The following is a 24,989-nucleotide window of genomic DNA, read 5'->3' on the forward strand; positions in this document are numbered from 1 at the left end:
TTTTTCATAAAAAGCATTCATTTTAATGACCTTAATCTTAGAATCCTTTTAATATATACTATTATAATGTATAGTTATTTGGTAATGGTTCCTGTTACGAGTATAAGACATTTTTAAAGACTAGAAAATGGGGGATGCATGGAATGGCTATCTTCTCTGATATCATGCCCATCAAGTTACACCATCCATGCAGTTAATCCGCTGTAAAGGATCATCATGAAGTGAATGTAAAGGTAAATTTTTTCTAAATGTTTGTAAGTCTTCAACATGTCTTTATTCCACTCTAAAGTTCAAGGGTTGCCGCGACACATGTTGAAGATATTTAGAATATTTGCAATGTCGTGATTAAACATAGCATATATTACATTTGTACAGGGAATTAACAGTATACCTTGAATTCAAAAATTCAACCAAAAAGCCAGACTACATATTTTATATTTAACTTAAAACAATGTATTGGATACATCCATGTATTGACTAATCAAAAACCATTCTTATTCATAGTGTTTGTCCCATTGGTATACTTGGCCAGGAGTGGGAATCACATTGCGAGCTGCCTTTGGTGCCCTGAAGACAAAACGGCATTCAGATTTTACAATAAATCTATGAAACTTACCTTGACATGAAAGGTCTTAATCTGTATACGTAAAACAAAGATTATTTACACCATTTACACGTCAAGAACAGCTGGACTGATTTCTATAATCTTTAATCATTCAGATTTCTCGTTGCCACAAATAGAATTATGACTAAAATTAACATTTTTTTCTCATAAATTTTGTATATAACACGACAGAAAAAATCATAGACATAAATGAATATGCCGTACTATGCATATTAATGTTGGACTTTATCATATACTAATAAGAAAATGTATGGAAGCAAGTTTTAGAAAAGTAATGGGTTGCACAGATAGTCTTTTTCATATGGTGCAATGCAAATAAACATGTCTAAGTCCAAAAATATTTATGATTGTGTATCAATATTAAAGCTATTCCTGTTCTGTATTATCACACAGTTCTGGAGAATCAATGTTTTATTACCCACCCTTTATCTGAACTCTCGGAAAGTAGTTTCTTGGTGAGATCAATGGGTGGTGCTACCTCTCGACGAGCATCCCTAGTGTAGTAGTAGTTGTGGGCATGTCTGGAACATGGAATTCACGTTAAGGTATATGTAGCCAAAGTAATAGGAATCATGACACCAATGAATAAGAATTCTAACCTAGTATAATAAATCAAATAAATAAGAAATATGGTGTAAAATGTTTCGTTTTTAGCTTAATAGTTATTAGGTACTTGATAAGGATAAATATTAAATAGCAAAATGAAGAAAATTTTGTCTACAACTAAAGTAAATACTTAATCAGTAGCATTGTATATAGCACTTCTTAGATGTTAGTATATAACTTACTTATGTGTAACTCCATCGGGAATCTGCGGAGGTGGCTGCGTCCTTGCCGAGAGCCCGAGTTCGGAACGCAGAGCGTTTGTGTGTTTCCTCTAATAAAATATACCAAATATTTACAACGTTTTAGGTTACATAATATACATTCTTCTAATATTTACGAAATACTCACTCCAAGTAGAAAATCCCTAAAGGCTTGTAAAAAAGGCGATATATCGCGCAACGGCACCTTTGCTTTGCTCATTTTATTTATATTTTACTATGATTTTTGATTGAAAAATATATTTTTGGTTTCACCAAGACGTCAAAACATTCAAAACAGAATTGACAACTGTCAACGTGACAGATCTACACATTCCTGTTGACGCATAATTTTGCGCTGTTTAATATAAATCTTGTTGCATATCTTGTGTTTTAACAAATAAGCAACAATTTTACCATTATATTTTGTCAATATTATTAACTACTTATACATCGAAGCCCACGCACACCGAAGGCCAGCGTCAACGACAACACGAGGCCCACCTTTCACACTGTTGTCCATCTCGAGGGTCACCACGCACTCTTAACGGCGAATCCCCGGCCAAAAAACCAAAATAACAAAACCGTCAGGTTTTGCTCTGATTGGTCCATTTATGATATGGAGCCAACGGTAGCGGTGCATACACTGCAGAGTCAGCTCCGGATCTAAGGGAGAGCTAGCCGGGGCCCATGCCCCGGGCGGCGAATTCAGAGAGCGGCAAATTCAAATTTGGCGGACGAATACATAACTCATCATTAACTCAACTTTGACTACTGAGACATCCAGTAAATTCAATACTAAAATTATTTCCTGCTAGGCGCGAAATAATAATGATGAAGATAAAAGTAAAAATACAGATGGGTGGGGACGGCATTTTCTAAATTTTGCCCCGCCTCGAAAAAATTCAAGATCCGAGGCTGTGCAGAGTATCGGTTCCATTCGAATTAGTTTGTGTAATGTAAGCAGATAGAAAAGCTTCCAGTACCTGTATACTACACAGGGACACTTTTACATGGAACAGAGACATTTCTAAATGAAACTATGAATTTTACTATGAATCTATCTTGAATACAATACTTTATTATATTGTTACATTTATTAAGGTATTTATTACGTGAACGTTGTGGATTTCACCGGAAAGCAAAAGATGAGTTTAGCTCAGTTCAGATTAGATCGGTACAGTACAGTTTAAATCAGCCCTGTTTAGCTCAGTGCTCCGGACGGCGCAATTCAGTTGATCTGTTCTGGGAAACTTAGTTCAGATGGGTGTATTTCAGTTCAGATGGGAGCATATCAGTTTAAATGGGAGCATTTCAGTTTAAATGGGGGCATTTCAGTTCAGGTGGGTGCAGTTCAGTTTAGGGCAGCGTAATTCAGTTCAAGGCAGACCAGAGGCGGCTCTAGCCCATGTGCCGCCCGTGTGCAATTAATTCCTTGGCGCCCCCTAGGAGACGCGCGGCCAAAATAGAATAGTTACTTACAGTTATAATTTCACCTCTATCTCGGGTTTTAAATTTGCAGTAAAGCCAGTTGCGTTCCGGGACAAAAAGAAAAATCGTCATGGCTAGAGACGTTATGGCTCGACTTAAAAGCATATGGGAGAAGAAGAATTATTATCAACACCACAATGCGCCGCATCTCTCGCCAACGCATCCTTGCATACGTCGGACACGTACGGAAAGGTGAAGAGAATCTGGAGAGACTTGTCATCGTGGCAACACCAAAGGCAAACGTTCTCGAGGCCGATCACCAACCCGATGGACAGACCAGATTGAAGACTCGTCTGCCACTAAGTTCCAAAAATTAGTTGAAGATGCGATGAATAGAAATCGGTGGAGACAACTAATCCGCTCTAAATGCGGTACATCCAAATATGACCACGATTCCCAGTCATTAGGGACCGACTACAAACAGAGAGAAAATAGCCGAGTTCGCAATGATTCTCGGTGCGTTTTCGCACTAATCAAAACAGGTGATTAGGGATCGATACTGATGCCAAAAATGCAATTAGTAAAATTTTTGTCTGTCTGTCTGTATAACCGTTATAGAAACAAAAACTACTCGACGGATTTTAACGAAACTTGGTACAATTATTTGTCATACTCCTGTGCTGGTTATAGTATACTTTTCATCACGCTACAATTAATAGGAGCAGAGCAGTGAAGGGAAATGTTAGGAAAACGGGAGAAGTTAAGCTTCCGTCGCGTGTGCAACCTTAATGGTTAAAGCTACACAGAAATCATGTATGACGGAAATGTTCTCCTTAAAATTATGTAAAAAATATCCCACGACAGCATATGTCCTATGTGTATGTGTATGTATGTGTAACTCCCGATAGCAGTTCGAAGCTGTCTCATTATATTTGTCTACTCTTACGTTTATAACACTCTCAGTCATCCCTAATTAAAAAAGTTAACATTATTAAATATTCCATAAAAAAGAATCATAGAAATCGGTACAGAAACACCAAAGTTATACATGAAATACGCTAATAATAAGCCATCATGCGTGAATACTGAATCATGCTATGATTATTTTTGTATATATATATATATATATATAAGGTCGCGAACGCACAGGCGGGCGGCTTGCTTGGCACCTAGAGGCTAGCGAATCACTTAGCGAGTAGCTTCGTAAAACGAACATTCTCGAACGTTCGCAACCGGCTCCATTTTTGAAGTCCGAAATCCACGCGGGCGAAGCTGCGAGCGGAAGCTAGTTTTTAATAAATTTGATAATATTAAATGTAAATTTATTATGTAAAGTAAAGAAGCCGCTCACCGGCCGTAGCATGGGCGCAGGTTGTTTGATAGCGCCAGTGTCGCGAGCGACGCGTGTCTCTTTGAACATGTCGCGAGCGGCGCTCGGCGCCCTCAACACACTGCGCCCGTGTGCAGCGCATACCCTGCACTATAGGTAAAGTCGCCTCTGAGACAGGCAGTTCGGTAGTAGGTAGTTTGGTCATCGTAAATAACTGTTCCTATTGCTAGTAGGTGAATATTGTATATGAAATAAGAAAATTATAACAAAATAAAATTCACATAATTTTTAAATTATTTATTAAAATAGATCAATTGAAACAACATTCAGATCTTACTTTTTAAAACGTAAATATATTACACATTATAATTTTATTTATATGTCAGAACTTATCTACTATATACAATTTATTTAATTACATATTATACATTCAGTCACTTAATATTATAATATAATTAAAGTATTTAGTACTCAATGGTAACAGTTTTCGTTTTAAGATATTCGTTGAGTGCTTCTTGCCCTGAAATAAAAAAAAAAAAATTATACCGGAAATACTAATTTATCTTTAATCTTAGATACCTTCACTATACATATTTTATTTTGATTGAGTTAGGTATAGGATATTATGATTTAACATTTCTGCAAATAAACAATACAGTTAATCGTAATTAAATTTTTCTATAGATTTCTGGTTCGTATACCACAATTACCAGTTTCAGCCTCCATATATAATTAGACTCTAAGAAAGTGCCTAGAACATTATTATTAGTTGTAGTAAACTTAAAACCAAGAAAATTAACTTACAATTGTATTGCTTATTAGTCTTATAGACTAGATTGTAATTTACTGCTAGTAAACCTAGTTCATACAACAAACAAAAGAGAAATATATATACACGATTAGACCTGCCTCTATGGATTCTATTTATTACCTAAATCCTTTCCAAATCCGGACTGTTTGAAGCCGCCGAAGGGCGCGCCGACGTCGGTCTTGTTGTAAGTGTTGACGAACACGGTGCCCGCGTCCACGCGCTCCGCCATCTGTAGCGCGCGCGACACGTCCCGCGTGAACACGCCGCTCGCCAGTCCATACTCTGTTGCGTTTGCACGACGGATTACGTCGTCTAGGTTCCTGGGAAAGGATTATTGTGATAAATATCAAGTAGTTTGATAGTTTTATGAATGTAATTTTGAGTAGGAGTTACTGCATGAGCAACCCAGCGAGTTACAATTCGGTACCTATATGCCTACATCTGTATTGGATTAAATAGTGGGAATTTTATATTATTGCAGTTATGATTTCACAAAAAAGCTTTACGGTGAAGAAGACACAATTTACTCCCACTATTCAGAATGGAAATGGTAAAATTTTCTGTAGTTTCGATAATACAATACATACTTGCTGCTAAACTTGCTGATGATCATGATGGGTCCGAATGATTCTTCCTTAGCGATGAACATGTCATCAGTAACGTCAGTGAATATCGTCGGCTGTAAGAAGTACCCTTTGCGGTCGACGCGCTTGCCACCGTACACTAACTTAGCGCCGTCTTTTATACCCCGTTCCACGTACTTGAAAAAACAAACAGAACAAGTTAAAATAGAGCTCAAATTATGGAACTCCTACTCCAATATTGCTGCATCATATATGGAATTTTTCTTAAAGGTGACGAGCAGAAATGGAAGGAAATTTTGAATCGAAATGATCATTATAAACATTTTAACATGGATTACATTATTTGAAAAATTGGAAGAACAAAAGGGAGGCCTATGCCCAGAAGTGGAAGATATGTTAAGATTAGACAAAAGAAAACTGTAAATAATTTTGGTTATTTGTCTCTTAAATGCTAGTAACCCGGTTTTACACTAGTAAATAAAAATAAATAAATCCCCTTTGCAACTAACCTCAATAAGCTTATCCATGTGCGCCTTATGGTTCTGTGGTCCGTGTGCGGTTCCCCTGTTCAATGGGTCGCCTATACTCATTTTCTTGGTCTCTGCTATCACTCGCTGTACGAATTCATCGTGGATCCTCTCTTCTACGAATAGACGGCCCGCTGCGATACAGTTCTCGCCTTTGTTGAAGAATACTGAAGCCATGCCCTGCGGACATATTTTTTGGTAAAAATATGTATATTTTTTTAATTGTTGAAATGTATGAAGTTCTTTTTAATTTTACAAAGAAAGAAAATTATTTGTATTATATTATAATTCTACAAAATCTGACGAAAACGGTAACTATTAATTTAAAGGTATAGGTTTAAGGAATACAATCTAGTCTTAATGTAATTTAGTGCTTAAGTATTCTTTATAATGATTGTGTTCTGTGTTATGCCTTTTGATAAATAATAAATAAATAAATAATAAAAGAAAGGGGATGCAGATACTGGCACCCCCTTTCTTTTAGTATTTATTTACGTCATTAATCATGACGTCACTAATCATGACTATGCGGGCGTGAAAGAGATAACGGGATAACTCATTAAAATATTTGAAATATAAATTACTGACTCAATTTTCAGCATTTATAGGCGTTACGGGGAATCATTACACGAAAAACTAATGGTTATTCAATGGATTAATAATATAATGGGTTACAACTCACGTTTCTCACAGCTTTGTCGAGATCGCAGTCTTCGAATATGATGAGCGGCGACTTGCCTCCCAACTCCAACGATACTTTCTTTATGTTCGACACAGCGCAGGACTTCATGATAGTTTGTCCTACAAAATTTTTACTCTTTAAACAAATTGATACATATTTGCCAAAGGTTGAGTGAATTGATTTTGAGTTAAAGTTAAGTTTTTTAAAATTTGTCCAATTCAAGACATTGAATATCCAATACTATTTTTCGGTAAAACGAAGCCTCTACGGTAACTAAAATCTTCAACATGACATGGATTTTGGTCCTTCGAACCAGCACATAAATTAGAGTGTTTGACACACTTTTCGATACAAATATAATCGGCGAATCAAGGTGTAATTGTATCCCTGCTTCCCCAACCAGTAGAAAGATACAAAGAAATAAGGACTTCTAAATAATAATAAACGTAACGTACCAATTTCGGTGCTGCCAGTGAATCCGAGTTTCCTCACAAGCGGGTGGTCGGCCAGGGCTTGTCCACAAACGGTTCCACTACCCGGTAGAATGTTGATGACGCCTGGCGGGATCCCGGCGCGTGCGGACAGCTCTGCGAACTTCAGTGCTGTTAACGGACATACCTGTAAAATGAGAATTATTAATATAGTTTTGCAAGAATGAGAGAGTTTTAATTTTATTATTATAATTATTATAACAGTTACAGCTCTTAAGAAAATATAAAGGTCCTTTAGTTTTTTTAGGGTTTTGATGCATTCGTTTTTTTTTAAACACATTGCATCATATTATATGTTTTTTTTTTATAGTGTTACCAACATGTTTATTGTATATTCTTTGGATTTTGTGATTGATCTGAAATTGATACCAACAGCTTTCAAACAAATAAACGAGTTTCTAAGTCTTTCGGCATTTGTTTTTAATAACATACAAGAGACATATTAACACTACTTACAGCAGCTGGTTTCATGACAACAGTATTTCCGGCCGCCAAACAAGCCGCCATCTTCCACGAGAGCATCATCAAGGGGTAATTCCAGGGGGTGACCAGAGCGCACACACCGATCGGCTCTTTCTTCGTTATACAGAGATTCCTGTTAGGCCTAGCATGGTTTATTGGTATGGTGGACCCTTGGATCTTGTCGCACCAGCCAGCGAAGTACCTCCAGGTGTCTATGGACATGCCCACGTGGGTTTTAAGGGCCAGAGTGTAGACCGCTCCGGAGTCTATTGTTTCTATCGTGGCTAGTTCCTCTTTGTGTTGTTCCATTAGATCAGCCAGTCTGGAATAGTTGGTTTTGTCAGTAAAGGGAAATTTAAGTTTCGCAGAGGATGAAACAGTGTTCAACTAGCGGGTTTTAGAGGTAGGATTTAAGGAATATTACAGTTTAAATTTTATACATCTCGAAAAATTGTGTTTGCCAACTTCATGCATGGTTTTATAACCAGCCTGACATTTCCATTGGACATTAAAACTCCGGGCAAATGAAATATCATTTGCCCGGAGTTTTAATGTCCAATGTCTCTAATAAGAGATACCCATAAAAAGTGTAGTTTGTAATTTTGATGCTCAGTCCACAATCATTATCACAATAAATTAATGCCTTTCCAAACTTTTGTATCAATAAATAGTAATGCCAATAAATAGTAGTGACAGTTTTCTTTTAAAAACTTTTGACCACTAAATTATACGTATTCTAACTTTTGCTCGCGGCTTTCCCCGCGAAAAGTTTTCTGGGATAAAGACCCGCTATATATTTTCCCAGGATCGAAAGTATCCTATAACCATCTCAGGGTCTTAAACTATCTCCATACCAAATTTAATAAAAATTCTGTTCTGTAGATTTGAGAAAATCGATAACATACAGACAGACAGAAAAGGGGACTTTGTTTTATATGTATAGTCTATAGATATTATAATATTTATATTATAAGAAAACATAATAGAACCCTCACTTGAATAACAGCTGTCCTCTTTCTCGGGCGCTGATTTTGGACCATTCTCCCTCCTCGAATGCTTTCTTCGCCGCCTTTACTGCTTTGTCGACGTCATTGACTGACGCGCTCTGCACTTTGCATATCACGCTCTCGTCCGTTGGATTTATTAGTGTGAGCGTTTTCCCTGTAGAGCATAATTAATTTGTAATTAAAAGTTTATATAAGGGGTTCATGTTTTTTTTAGGAATAGAAATATTGATAGTTATTATAGATTTTTTTTTCTCTTATTGATTGTGGGTGATTTTAATAAAATTATTTAAAACCCTTTACATTAGAATCAAAGCACAACAAATTATACTTAAGTTAGGGATATAAAAATTGATTTAAACATAAATGTATTTTATAGAATGACAGTATGAAGGACTTAAAACAAGTGAAATCATTAAAAATGAACACAATGATAACATACCACTATCAGCATTAACAAACTGTCCATCAATAAACAGCTGTGTCGGAAACTTGATCTTCATCTTATTGACTTCCATCTCCACACCCTCGTACACTATCTCCTGACTTCCTGAACCACCTCTAGCCTTCAATATAGCCATATTATAGAACTCTTCAAAAGTCGTATTCATATAGACTTCTTCGTTCTGTAACTCTAAGTTGGCTATGTCTTTTATCTCTTCCACTAGTCTGACTACGTCCATAGATCCTGCGCCGCAGTCGAAGAAGTCTGTGTCATTATCTATATCTATGCGCAGTATGGCTTTCCATACGCCTCTTACGCCTTCTACGAATTGTTTCTCTTCTTCTGTCAACTCTAAGGTGACTTTCTGTTCGTTCGCTTTGAAGAAGTTTTGTGCGTTTATCATTTTGCCGTTCACTTTTAGTCTTTGGACGTTGAGCTGTGAAGAGATTTGATATGTTAATTGTCGCTGGGATAAGCAATGGGACAAGTACATCCAAAATGGGTGTAATATTTTAGAGTAGATTTTGGTAGACGTAAATCGTGTGTTTCGTTTAATTCTCGTTTGAAAGAGTATAAAAACCAGGAAATAAGTTCGTTTCTATTCAAAAGTTTCTATTTCATTACAAATTGATTGATCTTCATCGGAGTAATCCAAGAACTGACATCATTCTTGTTCCGTTAATATTTTGAAAGTATATTTAATCACAATTTTGAAAAAAATAATCGAATACACAAAAATACTACGCCATTTATACTCACTTTAACACCATCATTAGCCGTGATCAACAGTCCAGCATCATGCACAACAGCGGGTACATTCAGCCCCGGTATAACCAACTTATCGCCTTCAGTATCATACTCGGCCTGCCACAGCGACGATCCGAAGAACTTCACCTCAATCGGTTCAGCATCGACAACGCCGTCTTTTGTCTGGGGCTTTATGAAGCTCGTGGCACCCGGCGAGGAGTCTAGGCCGCGTATGAAGTTGTGCAGCGCCATACCGCCTTTGGACCAGTCGATCTGTTGATGAAAATCCGATAAATATGTACATTTACCAGTTCTACATTTAGCCCTAGCCCCACAATAAAATATAAGTCTTTTGTTATGGGTATCAAGACTTTGAATCCCACAACAATTAGACCCGAAATTAATATTTTTGGGTTGTATCTCAATATAATTGAAATCCATGGCTTCTCGTGACTCAGTCAAGTACTCGCCAATGGGTCAAATAAAGTCGTTTATAATATAGTATTGTAACATAGATTCATGTTATGTAAGGAAAACTGTTGCAGGGTTTTAGGACTTACTTGATGGGTTTCTGGTTTGAACAAAGCTGGGTCGTAAGTAGCTCCCTCTTCAGATTGTTGTATTCTGGGCGCTGTGCCGTTTGCTACAGAATTGACGGCTTCAGCCAACGCTTTGATACCTGCACAAATACTTATTTTTAAATCCACAAATCATAAATCTGGATCAATAAATACTGAATTATACATATTAATATATTTTTTTGTAGCTGAATGTATGATAGTAACCTGGGTAGCCTGATGTTAGATAAATCGTTATATACAGTATACCTACATAGCCACAAGATTATGTTAAGTTATCGACATTTCAAGAGATTGAATTTTTGCACCGCTGACAATGCAAAAATAGAGATTTTTCTACTTTTACTAGTTTATAAATTTATTTCCAAAGCCTTCATTTACTGTTCTACCAATAGTCACATATTTTATATCTAATATCGCAAGTTTCTTTTTGCGGTGGTATCAAATACCTACTTATCCGTACTCTCGCATACAAGGGACATACAATGCAGTAAAAGTTTTTATACTACTCACCCTCTGGATACAAATACTTGTTGTATAATGTATCGACCGTGTCATCTATGGTGACTGGAAACGACTTCTGTATGAGGATTGGGCCGGTGTCGAGTCCATCGTCCGCCCAGAAGATGGACAAGCCGCATGTTGTGTCGCCTTCTATTAAGGTCCTGGTGGAAAATGATGTATTAAGTATTAAGCGGATAGCCTTGGTTGTTGTGGAACGCAGTGCAGAACGAATGTCTGCTGGTTAAAAACCCAAGCGCGCGCATCTCTGACTTTTCTAAAGTTATGTGTGAGTTCTTTGTGAATTATCGCTTCTTTTAACTGAAGGAAAACGTGAAGAAATCGACATACCTGACAAGTTCTCTATAGGAATTTTGAGGCTAAGTGAAGTTTGCCAATCCGCGCTAGGCTAGCGTGGTGGAATAAGGCTTAATCCCTCTCAGTAGTAGAGAGGGCCCGTGCCTAGCAATATGGGGTTCTTGATGGGAAATATACTTCACAGGAAATGGAATTTGAAAATTCGGTTTGTGAATGATTTTTGGATACGAGAACGGCAAAGTGACTATTGCACCTAATGGTAAGAGGAGTGGGATTGAGATAGAGGTTCGACTGACGAGATGTGACTCTCCCTAACAGTCGACACAATTATGCCGGCCTGTTTGAAACTGGATATACAGTCTGATTCCGAAACGCGACACACTTACGTGGATCACTATAGCGGTTATTGTACTTTGTGCACGTGTGAAATATATTAGTAGGGAGCTTTAATATAAAATTTTGTGTTAGAGCAATTTTGGGGCTAAACTGTATATCTTTTATTCTGTTAGGAATTTTGTTAGGCATTTGCTATACTTTCGTGTCATTACGTGAACTCTCGTGTAACAACAGTCATTTGCACCTAAATTTCCATTACTTATCAACACGGACGTGAACCGACGACCCTGCTAGTAAGTCAATGACTTATCAGCACAGATGTCCGCAACTGATTCCGTTTGACGTGCCCGTATATCTATTGACTACAGTCGTGGAAATTGACCAATCTAAACTTATGAAATCTAGTTTGCACCGGTTACAACCAGTTGTAAGGCTAAATTATAGTCAACATTCACTTCATCCATCCGGCAGAGTAATGTTCGAATGAATTGCGGGAACTAATAATTTTAGCACAGAGCAATGCAATACAGAGAATGATATAATTAAAATTTTCTAGGCATTATGAGATTTATGAAAGGGATATTGGATTATTTTGCTTGTAACTTGATGTCTGGAATTTGTGCTCGATATGGCGATAGGCTAGTTCCTTAATATATTATGGAGCGGCAGACACGTAAATGTGGGTGTCCTGGTTGCACCTCTGCATGTTCCTCAAGTCGTGATGTATGTTTATTTGTTGTATTATGAGACATTTGACAAGTTCTAGAAAATGTTTAATAAACTTGGGATAAGTAAGCGTTTAATATGTTTGGTATCTTTCTGCACTCCTAGAATTTAGCATAACAAACACGACACGAATATCCGTGTCAGTTAATTGTGATGCCTGTGATTGGCGGAGAGGGAGCGCGTGAGTCACACGTTAGTCTCTAATTACGGTAAAACGACACAGACTCTCGTTTCGTGCTTACCACATTCTAATAGGGCTGTTCTTTTATTTATTTTTAAAAAGGAATTTTATTACATTTTCCAATTATCTTTTTGAATTTGGAGACTTGATCGTAATTTAATCAGCTTGGGCGGATACCTCAGAAATGTTCAGTATGTATTACTTAAAAATAAATTAACTCTCTTAACATAATGCTTTATTTGGCAGCGAACTTTTGGTATTAAACGTAACAAATATACTAAACCCACGAGGTACACTGTAAATAAGCATCATGACAATTTGCAAACTGCAGTCTAATGTAACCCGGCACGCAATCTTGAATAACATTTACTAAGAAATTGCGGTTGCTCAAACCACGCAATACATGCACACTGTTATTTATCCTGCTATTAAAGGTAGTTGAGTTTTTTATTTTCATACAAATAATAGATCGCCAGTATCCTATAGAAAAAAATAATATTTAGAGTGTTATGGATAAATGATTGAAGGGTTAAAATTGTCAGTATAGCATCATTTTGTAAATAATTAAAGGTACAGTAAAAATCCGGGGTTGCATTTCTAATTTGACTTAAGCGACATTATTTTTACACTAAGTTCCATACATATTTAAAATCAGCACTTTTTTATGTTTTTTTTAACCTAGTAAAAATATTTCGAAAAAATTCGCTTATTCAATTAGCCTTACAACCGTCGATATAAACTCATCACTACATAGTATAAAACAAAGGCGTGTTCTTTGTCCCTATGTCCCTTTGTATGCTTAAATCTTTAAAACTACGCAACGGATTTCGATGCGGTTTTTTTTAATAGATAGAGTGATTCAAAAGGAAGGTTTATGTATAATAACATCCTTTAAATGGAGAAATACTGTTATTTTGTTATGTTATACCCGTGCGAAGCCGGAGCGGGCCGCTATGTTTTTATATACAACGTTCACAGTTTTTCTGTAGCATATTTAGTATCAGCATTGCACCCGTGCGAAGCCGGGGCGGGTCGCTAGTTGGTAATAAACAATCTCGATGGCTATCGTGGGATCAACCTTAGATCAAGTCAGCTGTAAGCTTTGCAAACTTTAATCTGATTGGTTGCTATTCAATATGGATTTGAATGTTTACAATTTATTGATTGGTAATTTGCCGTTTAATTTTAATAACGTTGATTAAACTTTTTGATTGAACTCCGACCAAAAACAATCTTTTTTTCATGCTTAATTCACGCCGTGTGGGGAATGATTAGGAAATAACTGTGGGATATTGATCATTATTATACTACTGCGCCGCGGAAACGAATGGGAAGTAAATTACCCACGTTCTACTACAAATTGTATATGTTTTTGTATCATAGACTTTATAACATGATTATAGCTTCAATAGATAGAAAATATTCATTTCAATATGTAAACATAACCTTTTTTTATTTTGAAACTAGGTGCAATTAAATAGTTGTTGTTTCTAATATTTATGTACGATGTAATTTGCAATTTCATTAAAGAAACGTACATAATTATTTCATCCAACTCTCAGGGTATAGCATAGGCCATTCGGTTTATTCAATCTATAGACAAATTTGGCTACAGCTCAGCGTAGGCTACACGCTCACAATAAAAGTTATTTATCGCTTCTATCAGTCAATATCCAGACGTGTGTACTCTATTCAAGTAAGAAATATTATTTTTTACGATTGATAAATGTGTTCAAAACGGGGGATGCTAAAATGATCGCCTAATATAGTCTAATGGGTCGTAACTGGCTGTAAACGTAGAATAAGTCGGATTCGCGTATTTACAATGTTGATTGTTTTAGCATAATTTTACTAGAGTATTATGATTAATTTTTTTTAGCAATAGATTAGCTTTTACTATTTTCCCGGTTTAAAACTAGCATACAGCACTCAGGAGTAATGAAGCTTCCTATAATTGAAATTCAAAATCAGCTGGTAGTTCCTGAGATTAGCGCTGCATGCACGCACTCTTAATTATTTATGCTACTGTCATAACACGAATCCATGGACTTACGACATTGTAAACCTTAAACATGTTAATAAGAATAAATAATAAGGGCTGTTGCACAATATCGATTTCCCTAGTTCTTTCAAAAGTTAAAAATTCCATTACATAACATTACTACATCCGATAATGTCCAGTTGAAAACGTGCTTTTTTAAGTTTCATAACATAATAAAACAATAAATCTTGCGTGAATTGCTAAACATTGATACGTTGGAAATCCAGTTATTACCAGTTTGTTTTCGAAGTTCCGCTGTAGCGGCAAACGTGCTTAGAAACCATTATTGTTTAAAGTTATTATGAATGTAATTAATTGTGCTTGCGAAATAACTGCTGAATGTTAAATCGCATAATGGCGAATATTTAATTGCCTGCACCAACCTTCATATTTGAAAATAGATCCTGCACGTCACTTAGTTCAGAAGTAGACCTGATGGCATTTACTTTTTTTTCTTTTTTTTTATAATGACAAGGCAAATTGATCCCCTGCCCCTGATGGTAAGTGGAGTGGGGTCCAATAGAATGTCGACTGACGGGAGATGATTACCTCTCGGCAGTCGACACAATTATGCCGGCCTGTTGGAACTGGATATATTTAGGCTGATCCCTTAACGAGACACACTTACGTGGGCCACTGTGGAGGGTTTTAACTCCTGCACGGTGGTCGCTATCCGGGCGGATATAAAATATATTCTACCGTCAGTAATATTTACTTGTAATCCATAGGTCTATAGGTAAATAAGGAAAATTAAAATGCGAAAAAACGGATATGCCCCGGTGGACGGAATAGGGCCCCCTGACTACAACAAAAAATTACGAAAAAGAACTAAACATTAATTTGGACACCTTTGATTCTAACATATAAGGTGTCATATTGTACGGAACTCGAAACTTGTCGAATTTAAATGTAGAGAAGTTGACAAACAATATTACTACACTGCAGAACCAGTTATGTCATCTTGTTTTATTTATATATGAGTAGTGTTTAACTCGAAGGAGTTTTGACAAGATTCTATTTTATTTATGTTCTAATAATCAGATTTTCGACCTATAATTTTATATCAGATGATAAGTAAAATATGAATTGCCTATAGTATCTATTTGATAAAATTTAGGATTACCCCTTTGACAGGTGTCCTTGAAAGCCCACTAATAAAATTTTGTATTTTTCTACGCTACAAGAAAGTTTTCGCTACATTAGGAAATTGAAATTTGCTGTGCTAAATGTAACAGAACTATCATTTCTTGCCAGTTTTTTTTAGGGAATGCTCATGTTAGTTTGACAAAACTTTTAGTTACTTAAGTTGAAACAGTTGCATACTATAGCGATAATTTCCAGAAAGAGAAAGGAAACGGAAAAAAATCATCAAAAATGGTTTTCCTATTTACGATTCTTTGCCTGCAAGGAGCAAATCCTTGCAGTTCTTTAACACAAAAAATTCTGTCAATTTAAATATATTTGTGATATGTGCAAAGTTCAGGGTCTTAAATCGGTTTCGTGTAATATAAACAGCATTCGTGAATTGCAATGTGTGACATTATTGACACGTCTATCATTTTACTATATAGCAACTCAAGTCAAAATTAACATACTAAGTATAGAAAACTTTTTAAAAACATGAGTAGATATTTGTTTTTAATTCATTACAAAATCAGTCTAGTTTTATTAATTTCTAAGCATTCTCAAGAAAATCAAGGCAGGGTTATAAAGTGGGGTAATGTAGTAATTTGTTATCTAGAGCAATGATTAGAAAGTAGAAAGAACTAAGAACATCGATCGCAATGGAAAGGGTGAAACAGCGTTCGCGGGAATATTTATATACAAATCATTAAGCGTTTTTATTCAGTGGTAAGCAGATGTGTTATTCAACTTATATTTGTCTCATTTAGGTTCCATATATAAGATAATAAGAGGGAGAATTTGTTACCAATTACAGGGGATAATTCCAAATTCTAAGACGATATTGAGCAGAAAAATTCTGGAGATCGAACCTTAGACGTCAGCACGACAAGCACACCACTTGTAATCGCGAGACAATTTGTTTTAAATTGTACGTTTTTTTTCAATGAACAATATGTATAATGTCAGCCCTGTATTATATACTGTCCCACTGTTGGGCACGGGCCTCCTCTACTACTGAGAGGGAATAGGCCTTAGTCTACCACGCTGGCCTAGTGCGGATTGGTAGACTTCACACACTCTCGAAAATTCCTATAGTCAATTTACAACGTAGTGCATATTATGTCTACATACCCATAACGTGCTAATAAAATTATACCTATCTATTATCATGACGTATATTTGCGACATGCGATGTTATACTTTAAATACGAAACATACATCTATTTGTTATGATAACAATTTGGGTAAATAAGGAAATTGGCAAAATTTTATCTATCATAATTTTTCACCTAAACATATAAAGCTGAAGAGTTTGAACGCGCTAATCTCAGGAACTACAAAACCATTTTTGATATTTTTTACTATTAGGAAGCTACATTACTCCTAAGTGCTATAGGCTAACTTTTCACCCGGGAAAATAATATAAAGCGGGACATTTATCTCGGAATAACTTTTTCATACGATCTGTGAGCAAAACTAGTGGAATATATTTTGAAAATTGTTTAGAATCCACTTACCAATTAATAGAAGATGCTCCCCTATGCCTCGGCAGTATACTTGGATGGTAACAAATGCTCTCGTATTTGGGATACGTGATGACTTCCATGGGAATGAATTGTGTGCAGAACGGCAACACGTTTATGTCGGCGTTTACCTGCCAACAAAAACAAAAAAAAAAATAGCTTTTGTGTTCCTCGCCGCTCGTAATGTTATCTAATATTATAAATACGAAAGTTTGTGAGGGTTGTATGTTATGGCGAAACCAAAAAAAAAAAATTGAATTGTTTTTTTTATTGTTGTTTAGATTAGTAGGTTCAAACAGTATATGATAGAGAGAAAAAATACAATTGTTTCTTTTTTTATTATTGTTGAGAGTAGTTCATTCATATACTCGCAAAGTAGGTAATAAATAAATATTAAATTTCGATCATGTCGAAAAACATTAGTCATCAAATTTTTGTTTACAGTCACACGAGTGGGTCATGATCAAAATTATCTCACTTCGATAGATATAATAAATATGTCGCGATTTTTCGCAAATCACGTTTACAAACAAACATGACACGAAGGCTGATAGCGTTATGGTGATAAACTATGGGTTATCTTACTTTACGTCGTATAATTAACTCTGGTTAAAATTAAGGTGGTTAAATTGTTATGTAATAATTATGGTGTCGATGGATTTTACCATAACCCTTTTAAATGAGACATGGTGTAAAGGTTTCAGTATATATCCTTCCTTATTTCAATGTTTTTGAGGGAATATTCTAGATGGGTTTGTTTAGGTTACCGATAGGGTTGATACGCAGCCTTACTAACTAAAATCCCTTTATGGAACTTAACTTATAAAAGACGGTTATGGGGACAAAAGTGCTGCTTTTGGACTTACCGAAAAGCAGCAATTTTTGTAAGGAGACCCTTACGCAGTCAACATACACCCCACAAGCCCTCGCATACCTCTATACTCTATATACCTCTATACTCCCAAAACAAAGACAGAATAATTACCACTAGTGGTGTTTTCATTAATGAAAAAAAGCAATGGAAATACAGAGAAAAAATACCATATCCATGATTCAAATGGCTAGAAGAAAACTTGGAGATTGGAAAAACAAAAAATATATTTTTTTTCATTGGAGACGTAAACGCGTCCTTAAGTCATTGCTAAATATTAAGCAATGTATTCGGATATGCTATTATGTTATTATTTAGTAGAATTGACTGATAAAAAGGCCACGAGTGCAGTAGGAAGTTAATATGGCACGAGCACGAAGTTTGGACGTGAATGTTTACAAATGTTCTTATTTCTTAAGATAAAGCAGTGATAATTAACTTAGTTTAAGAGTTCGCAAGTACGCGTTGAGTCTTTGTTGATAAACTTAAGGGGTGTTCATGCGTGGTCCCTAATAACAGGATATTGGCGGTTGGAAGGCTAGTTGACCTAAGCGACATTTTTTTTTTCGAAAATTTCATCTAGATTAACATAAAATAGAAATAGAAAAGAGCTAATTTTAAATACGTTTGCACTTAGTGTCGCAAAAAATGTCGCTTAAGTCAATTAGGATTTTAACCTTCGATGTTTTTTTTTTTTTTTTTTAATATAAATGATGTGACGACCTCTTTTTCTTGATTTGTTAACATTTGGAAAATTAGTTCTGCAATTCACTCCCCAGACGACAACTGCCACTATGAGCATAGTCGGGGTGTCCCAGCGGCTCGAGTCTCGACATCACTTTATTATAAAGTACTGGATAATGCGGGTTACAAGCCTAAAACTACGCTATTCTTTACGTTAACGCGAATGTTAGACATATAAAACTAGTTTTACGGATTTATGATTTCGAAGCCCGCGTTGCAACTACGAAGTGCTGGAGCTTTCAAAACGTTGGGAGAAAAATAAAAACCGCTATAAACTTTACAACTATAATTTCAATAAGCAAAGTTTGACTTAACTCGCATATATATAACGGCAGGCTAGGTGTATGCTCGTTATCGTCTTCCATAGCTTGTTACTACTAAGTATCGTGGGCGTATGTGGGGATATGCCGGATCACAATAGCTGATGTCAGATTTTAATAGTTGTAGTTTTTGTCCCAAAACAATTATAATTCGAGCAACACAAACTACTACTGAACGCGAGACAGTCTCCACGCACCCACAGCACTAGTCTCCAATAATATTATTTGATCACTTGATCCTACTTGATCTAAAACCAACTGAATTGCTAATTTTTCATAGGCTTGTCATTCTCCTTGACTGCTAGCTTTCCGGCCTTCTTGATGTCGTCTGACATCCTCATTGCGCTGTGTAGCGAAGATTCTGTCGAATGCCATAAGATGGCATTGGCGTTCCATTTAAAAATCAACTCGATGACGACACGGCCATCCTGCTTGCACACGTCCACGTGTGTTAACCTGTCGACAAAAACCAACACCAAGTATCCTTGTTGCATAACGCTCGGTCATACCTGACCATGATATCTCTACTAAATATCACAAAAATAGTAATAAAAACAAACTATGCAACCTTATAAACTCTAACGTACATTTCTTCTATTGAACCCATTAACTAGATACCTCAATCGTGTTACACTCATCACAACATTGTAACGCGAAGAGCCATGTACCATCGTTATCTCTTATAACAATTCACTCGGATCATTAATAAACTTGCCAGTATTTTTAATTCTTAAAATACCCGAGTAAAAACTTCTATCGCCACGGCCTCTCTCAGCCGAAGAGTCATCACCAACTCTCTCTCTGACGCGTCTTTACGATCCACGTAAAACGCACGTGTGCATCCCTCTCAGACTACACACGGGACGGTCTCTGCAGACCACGACCTCCACTAGAGATGTACGCCCACCGCACACCCACGGACTACTTGGGTTACCCCAAGAGACACCGACTTCCAACGGGCTACGACTACGTATCATCCACTAGCAGGTCGACTATCTACGGCCGATAGAGTTCACACTCGTGTTCACACTATAATTAACTTAATTTTGCTCATCAGCATTGGGAATCTCATGAATTTCTACTTCGACTGGTACATGTCCCTCTGGCATCTTACGTAATCGATCATAAGCATATTTTTATTTACGTTATAATTCAAAGCTTGCAACGTGTAACGAAATAATCACCACGCAAAACTTCAATCACCTTAAACGGACTTCTAAAATTTGGGTCTAATTTAGTCTGATTTCGCTCCTCGTTTTCTAATAAAACGAAATCACCTTCAGAAAACTTCGTATAAGCAGGTACTGTCTAAACTATTTTATAGAGTTGACAACAGCGAGCGTCTAAAAGTTCTTTCACGCGCTTACGAAGAACCCTACGTTAATCAAACGACATTCTATATTGTCGCTGTTGTACCCTACGGTTGGGATGTATTACCTTAATTTTAAACTTACCTATAGTCACGCGGATTGTCGGCATACCGATTATAAAACACTGCATAACCTCTTAAAATTTTATCAAAGTTTCGATTTTTCAGTACCTATGAGACTCGTATCAACTACACTAGAATTAATTGTCTATTTGGCAATGTTACACATTGAATTTAAAACTTTAACTTTATGTAAAGTAAAATCGGTCGCAGTCATGTTTATAGAAAAGGCTAAATTTAAAATCTCCCGACCAATCATCATGCCACTTTGTAAGTAATCATCTTGTAAAACGTGAAATAAGATTTCAATAAGATGATCGTTAATCATTATGTAACATAATATTTGTTCTGTGCATAATAATCGTGAATGTCCGATACCAGTCATACCAATATCACATTACTAAATCGTTTACCTGAAAATTTTGCATTAAAAGTCTTTAATCAACGAGCACTCATCACCAGAATTATAATAAAAACAGTGCAACTGACCATTATACTCTAAGGTGCCATAGGAGGTTGAACTGCACACAGGTTCACCCGTCGCTGTGTACGCACCTCGCTCTTGCCGCCACCGTCTGCTTGACTACCACCGCTCGTACAGCGCATGGCGATGTGTCCCGGTTTGCCACACTTGTAGCAAACTAGGGGCTTCGCTACCAGCTGCTGTGCTACTTGACTAGTCACCGTCGCTACTGGAGGATTTCCTGTACCATCATTCGGTTTGCTTCTACATTCGGATCGCTTGTAACCCGGTTTGTCGCAATTGAAGCACTTTATTTGTGGCATCTTTGCTCGTTTGACGTCAGATGTATTCAAGGTCTCACTAGGGTTGCTCGTTTTACGCTTCAGATACACAAAGGCTTGAAGTTCTTTTTGCATTTTGTCTCTTGTCGTAATGTTATTAGTGAATGCCAACCGCTGCAATCTTGAATCAAATTGAGAGACGTGAGCAAGTACAGTAGCCACTGCAATTTGTTCCTTATCGGTTTGTTTCCATCGATTAATGAGCGACGACAACAAACGGTTCGCATATGCAACCAACGTCTCTTTGTCATTTGGTTTGTCATTATGCAGGTTTATAAGGGAACCCGCTAAGGTTTCCGTCGGAATAAATCTGTTCGTAAAAAGTTCCTTGAACTCACTCCAAGTTATGCCGTGGTATGCAATTTGCGATAGCCATGTTGACGCTATCCCTTTTAAGGCCTTGCTAATCACAACGATAAGTTGGTTTCCTTGCATCGGATTATCGGCCAAACATAAGTCCGCTGTTGCGCACCAAGATCTCGCGTCCGTGTCCGCCTTATCCGGGTCAAACTCCGGCAAATTAACTGCATTGGTCGTCTTTTGCGTTTGCAATGCCTCAATCAATGCTCGCATGTTTGCATTTTGTTGTTCAAACATAGCACGCCAACGGTCACTTTCCGAATTTTTATTTTGATCCGACATCGATCCCACTTCTGATAACGGCAGGCTAGGTGTATGCTCGTTATCGTCTTCCATAGCTTGTTACTACTAAGTATCGTGGGCGTATGTGGGGATATGCCGGATCACAATAGCTGATGTCAGATTTTAATAGTTGTAGTTTTTGTCCCAAAACAATTATAATTCGAGCAACACAAACTACTACTGAACGCGAGACAGTCTCCACGCACCCACAGCACTAGTCTCCAATAATATTATTTGATCACTTGATCCTACTTGATCTAAAACCAACTGAATTGCTAATTTTTCATAGGCTTGTCATTCTCCTTGACTGCTAGCTTTCCGGCCTTCTTGATGTCGTCTGACATCCTCATTGCGCTGTGTAGCGAAGATTCTGTCGAATGCCATAAGATGGCATTGGCGTTCCATTTAAAAATCAACTCGATGACGACATATATATATATATATATATATATATATATATTACTCATAGAACATAGCTTAGTTTATGGCCTGTACATAAGTATGAAAAACGATTTTCGATTTGCGAGCTAAGCTGCACTGGCTTAAGTCTGATTTTTGTCTGCAACCTGCTCAAGTACTAGTAGATCATGATATGACGAATCGCATGCCAAGCTAATTGCTTAGTTACATCTATTATGTAGTGCATAGTTTAGAATGTTTTAACTCCCATTTTTTAGCATGGTTAATAGAAGACTGATATTTATGGAAGGATTCAGCCATCAAGAGTTTGTTTTGAACCACTGCTGTATTCTCTTTGGTTGTATCTACTCTATAATGTCATGACAAAAATTTAATGACCAAGATAAAACATAGCATGGGATTACCAAGAGGAAAATATATATGCAAAAAAACTTTTTTGATACCTATTGCACATTTAAAATATAATGTGCTTTTTTAATATAAAAATCCACTGTATTTCAAAATATATTTACAATCAATAATTGTCCGACTTGTTGTCATACTTGGTAGTAAAAATACTATATTTTTTAATGGTATCAATTAAATTAGAAAGATTTTAAATTAAATAACTTATAAATCCAAATTTAAACTAAAAAATATAAACACTCATCATTATGATAATGAATTTTAATTAATGCCATAATTATCACATGGTAATTATAATTAATTATCTTTATAAGTAATGCAATCTAAATCTTCATAATGATTGACAGACATCAAATGTCATCTAAAAATGGTTGTGTATTTTTTATGCAAATAAAAAAAAGACAAGCATGCCATTGCATGATAGTAATAAATAATAGGCAATGGCATGCCTGTCTAATTGAATGGGTTTTCTTGGTGGGAGGATAAATTTTATATTCGCCCAGATAGCGACCATCATACACAAGGTGTTTAAACCATTGTGACCCATATGTGTAGAGTTCCGGGATCAGCCTGGGTATATCTAGTTCTAACATGCATAATTATGTCATGTTAGAAATTTTATGTTATTAATATTCTATTGGACTCCACTTCGCTTACCATCAGGTGCTGTGGGGTCAATTTGTCGTGAAAATATAAAAATAAAATATTGTGCAATACTCACAGATTTGTACTCCTCCAGTATTTCAGGTATAACCTTGCCTTTAATACGCCATGACTTATATTTGAACACTGGCTTAGCATTCTGTGCGGCAATTGTGGCTGCGAAAAAAGTATTTTTTTGGATATTAAAGTTTGTAAAGTGTTTTATTTCAGTGTTAACCATAGACAAAAAAATAAAAAAAAACAATAAAAAAATTATAATATGTGTGTATTATATATTTGTAACATTCTGGTATGGGACTGATGATTATGCTATTCTATGACATTTTTGAGAAATTAAAAAAATATATTTTTTATTAATATTGTGCAACAAGTAGGTAGAACTATGTATATACTAGGGATCTCCTTGTTAAAACCCACTACTAATGATTTGGCATTTCCTTTGTTTGCCCTTAGAGAATTTAACTAATTTAAATTCAAATATTAAATATAATTTAATATTTGAATTTAAATTATATCTCTAAACCTATAAATATAATTATGATTAAAGTAAAACTCAACAAATTAATCATACATTAATTGAATTATTAAACTCACCAAGTGGATCTTCTCTGTTGCCTTTATCGACAACGGTGAACACTCCAACAACATCGTGTCCATCTCTTTGCAATAGCTTGAAAACTTCCGCAGCGAAAGTACTTTGTCCTATAATAGCAACCCGCAGTTTTTGTTTTGGCGCCTATAAGAAGTAAAATTAAATTATATGTGATAAATAAATGCATAACACATCTTCGTAACATTATGTTATTATAAAATATTATGTGAACACTGTTTGCGGTAAGAATATTAAATTTAATTACTTATATGTGATGAGGGCAAAAGAGATATGATGTTATACTAGTTCGAATAGGTCATGAATCATGATCAATTACTTACATCGTCAGTTATTGATACCGGCGGCATTATGTAAACTATCGAAAATTACGAAACAAATATTCACTATGTAAATTCCACCTCTCGGTGTGTGGAGCGACAACGAACTAACGTGAATCCAACGGAACGATCATATTTAGCCTGTCCACCACCACCACGGCCTTGACATCACAATCATAAGTTTATACAATAAAATTTGCGTATCAATTTATTATTGTTTATATAGTTTTAAGGGATTGACTGATGTTTCCCGCCAATTCTAGTTTGGAGTTTGTCATTAGTTGACAGTTCGATTAGTCATTGTTCGATATTGACAATGGAAAGTGACAGTACGGTTTTCGTTCTGAAAAATTACAGTAGAACCTCAGAGTTATTCAAATTCAAAGTTTATTGCTCTCCACAATCATTTTATACAATAGATGTTACATGTTAATACACGTGACATAATCGTGGACCCTTATAGAACTACATACACAGAATATTCACTGAG

At 36.1% G+C, this 24,989-nt stretch overlaps 2 protein-coding genes across 2 annotated transcripts; both read right to left on the reverse strand.

Annotated features, from left to right (window-relative positions):
- Nucleotides 1-417: 417 nt before the first annotated feature.
- On the reverse strand, nucleotides 418-1,814 carry LOC115452881 (NADH dehydrogenase [ubiquinone] 1 alpha subcomplex subunit 7). Its single transcript, XM_030181496.2, has 4 exons — nucleotides 1,580-1,814; nucleotides 1,414-1,502; nucleotides 1,048-1,146; nucleotides 418-567 (listed from the first exon to the last, which is right to left on the reverse strand). The coding sequence occupies exons 1-4, from the start codon at nucleotides 1,649-1,651 to the stop codon at nucleotides 495-497; spliced, it is 333 nt and encodes a 110-aa protein (XP_030037356.1). The 5' UTR covers nucleotides 1,652-1,814; the 3' UTR covers nucleotides 418-494.
- A 2,657-nt stretch (nucleotides 1,815-4,471) lies between these two features.
- LOC115452884 (cytosolic 10-formyltetrahydrofolate dehydrogenase) lies at nucleotides 4,472-24,767 on the reverse strand. The gene is made up of 16 exons (XM_037436743.1): nucleotides 24,503-24,767; nucleotides 24,164-24,305; nucleotides 23,628-23,725; nucleotides 17,266-17,402; nucleotides 11,034-11,185; nucleotides 10,503-10,621; nucleotides 9,955-10,215; nucleotides 9,193-9,631; nucleotides 8,742-8,907; nucleotides 7,741-8,068; nucleotides 7,249-7,411; nucleotides 6,794-6,912; nucleotides 6,094-6,291; nucleotides 5,588-5,760; nucleotides 5,121-5,320; nucleotides 4,472-4,709 (listed from the first exon to the last, which is right to left on the reverse strand). Exons 1-16 carry the CDS (start codon nucleotides 24,527-24,529, stop codon nucleotides 4,654-4,656), a joined length of 2,778 nt encoding a protein of 925 aa, XP_037292640.1. The 5' UTR covers nucleotides 24,530-24,767; the 3' UTR covers nucleotides 4,472-4,653.
- Nucleotides 24,768-24,989: the final 222 nt, after the last annotated feature.

This window comes from Manduca sexta, chromosome 9 (genome assembly GCF_014839805.1).
Source record: "Manduca sexta isolate Smith_Timp_Sample1 chromosome 9, JHU_Msex_v1.0, whole genome shotgun sequence".
In the NCBI taxonomy this organism is placed as follows: Eukaryota; Metazoa; Arthropoda; class Insecta; order Lepidoptera; family Sphingidae; genus Manduca; species Manduca sexta.

Excerpts from the sequence above, each read along its gene's own strand:
- LOC115452884 (XM_037436743.1), bottom strand. The coding sequence starts at position 24,529 with ATGCCGCCGGTATCAATAACTGACGAT. Across the intron at positions 23,726-24,163 it reads CAACAGAGAAGATCCACTTG|CCACAATTGCCGCACAGAAT; the intron begins GTGAGTTTAATA and ends CTTTTTTCGCAG. Across the intron at positions 7,412-7,740 it reads TTGTCATGAAACCAGCTGCT|GTATGTCCGTTAACAGCACT; the intron begins GTAAGTAGTGTT and ends CTCATTTTACAG.
- LOC115452881 (XM_030181496.2), bottom strand. The coding sequence starts at position 1,651 with ATGAGCAAAGCAAAGGTGCCGTTGCGCGATATATCGCCTTTTTTACAA. Across the intron at positions 1,503-1,579 it reads TTAGGGATTTTCTACTTGGA|AGGAAACACACAAACGCTCT; the intron begins GTGAGTATTTCG and ends ATATTTTATTAG. Across the intron at positions 568-1,047 it reads TCCGAGAGTTCAGATAAAGG|GGCACCAAAGGCAGCTCGCA; the intron begins GTGGGTAATAAA and ends TTTTGTCTTCAG.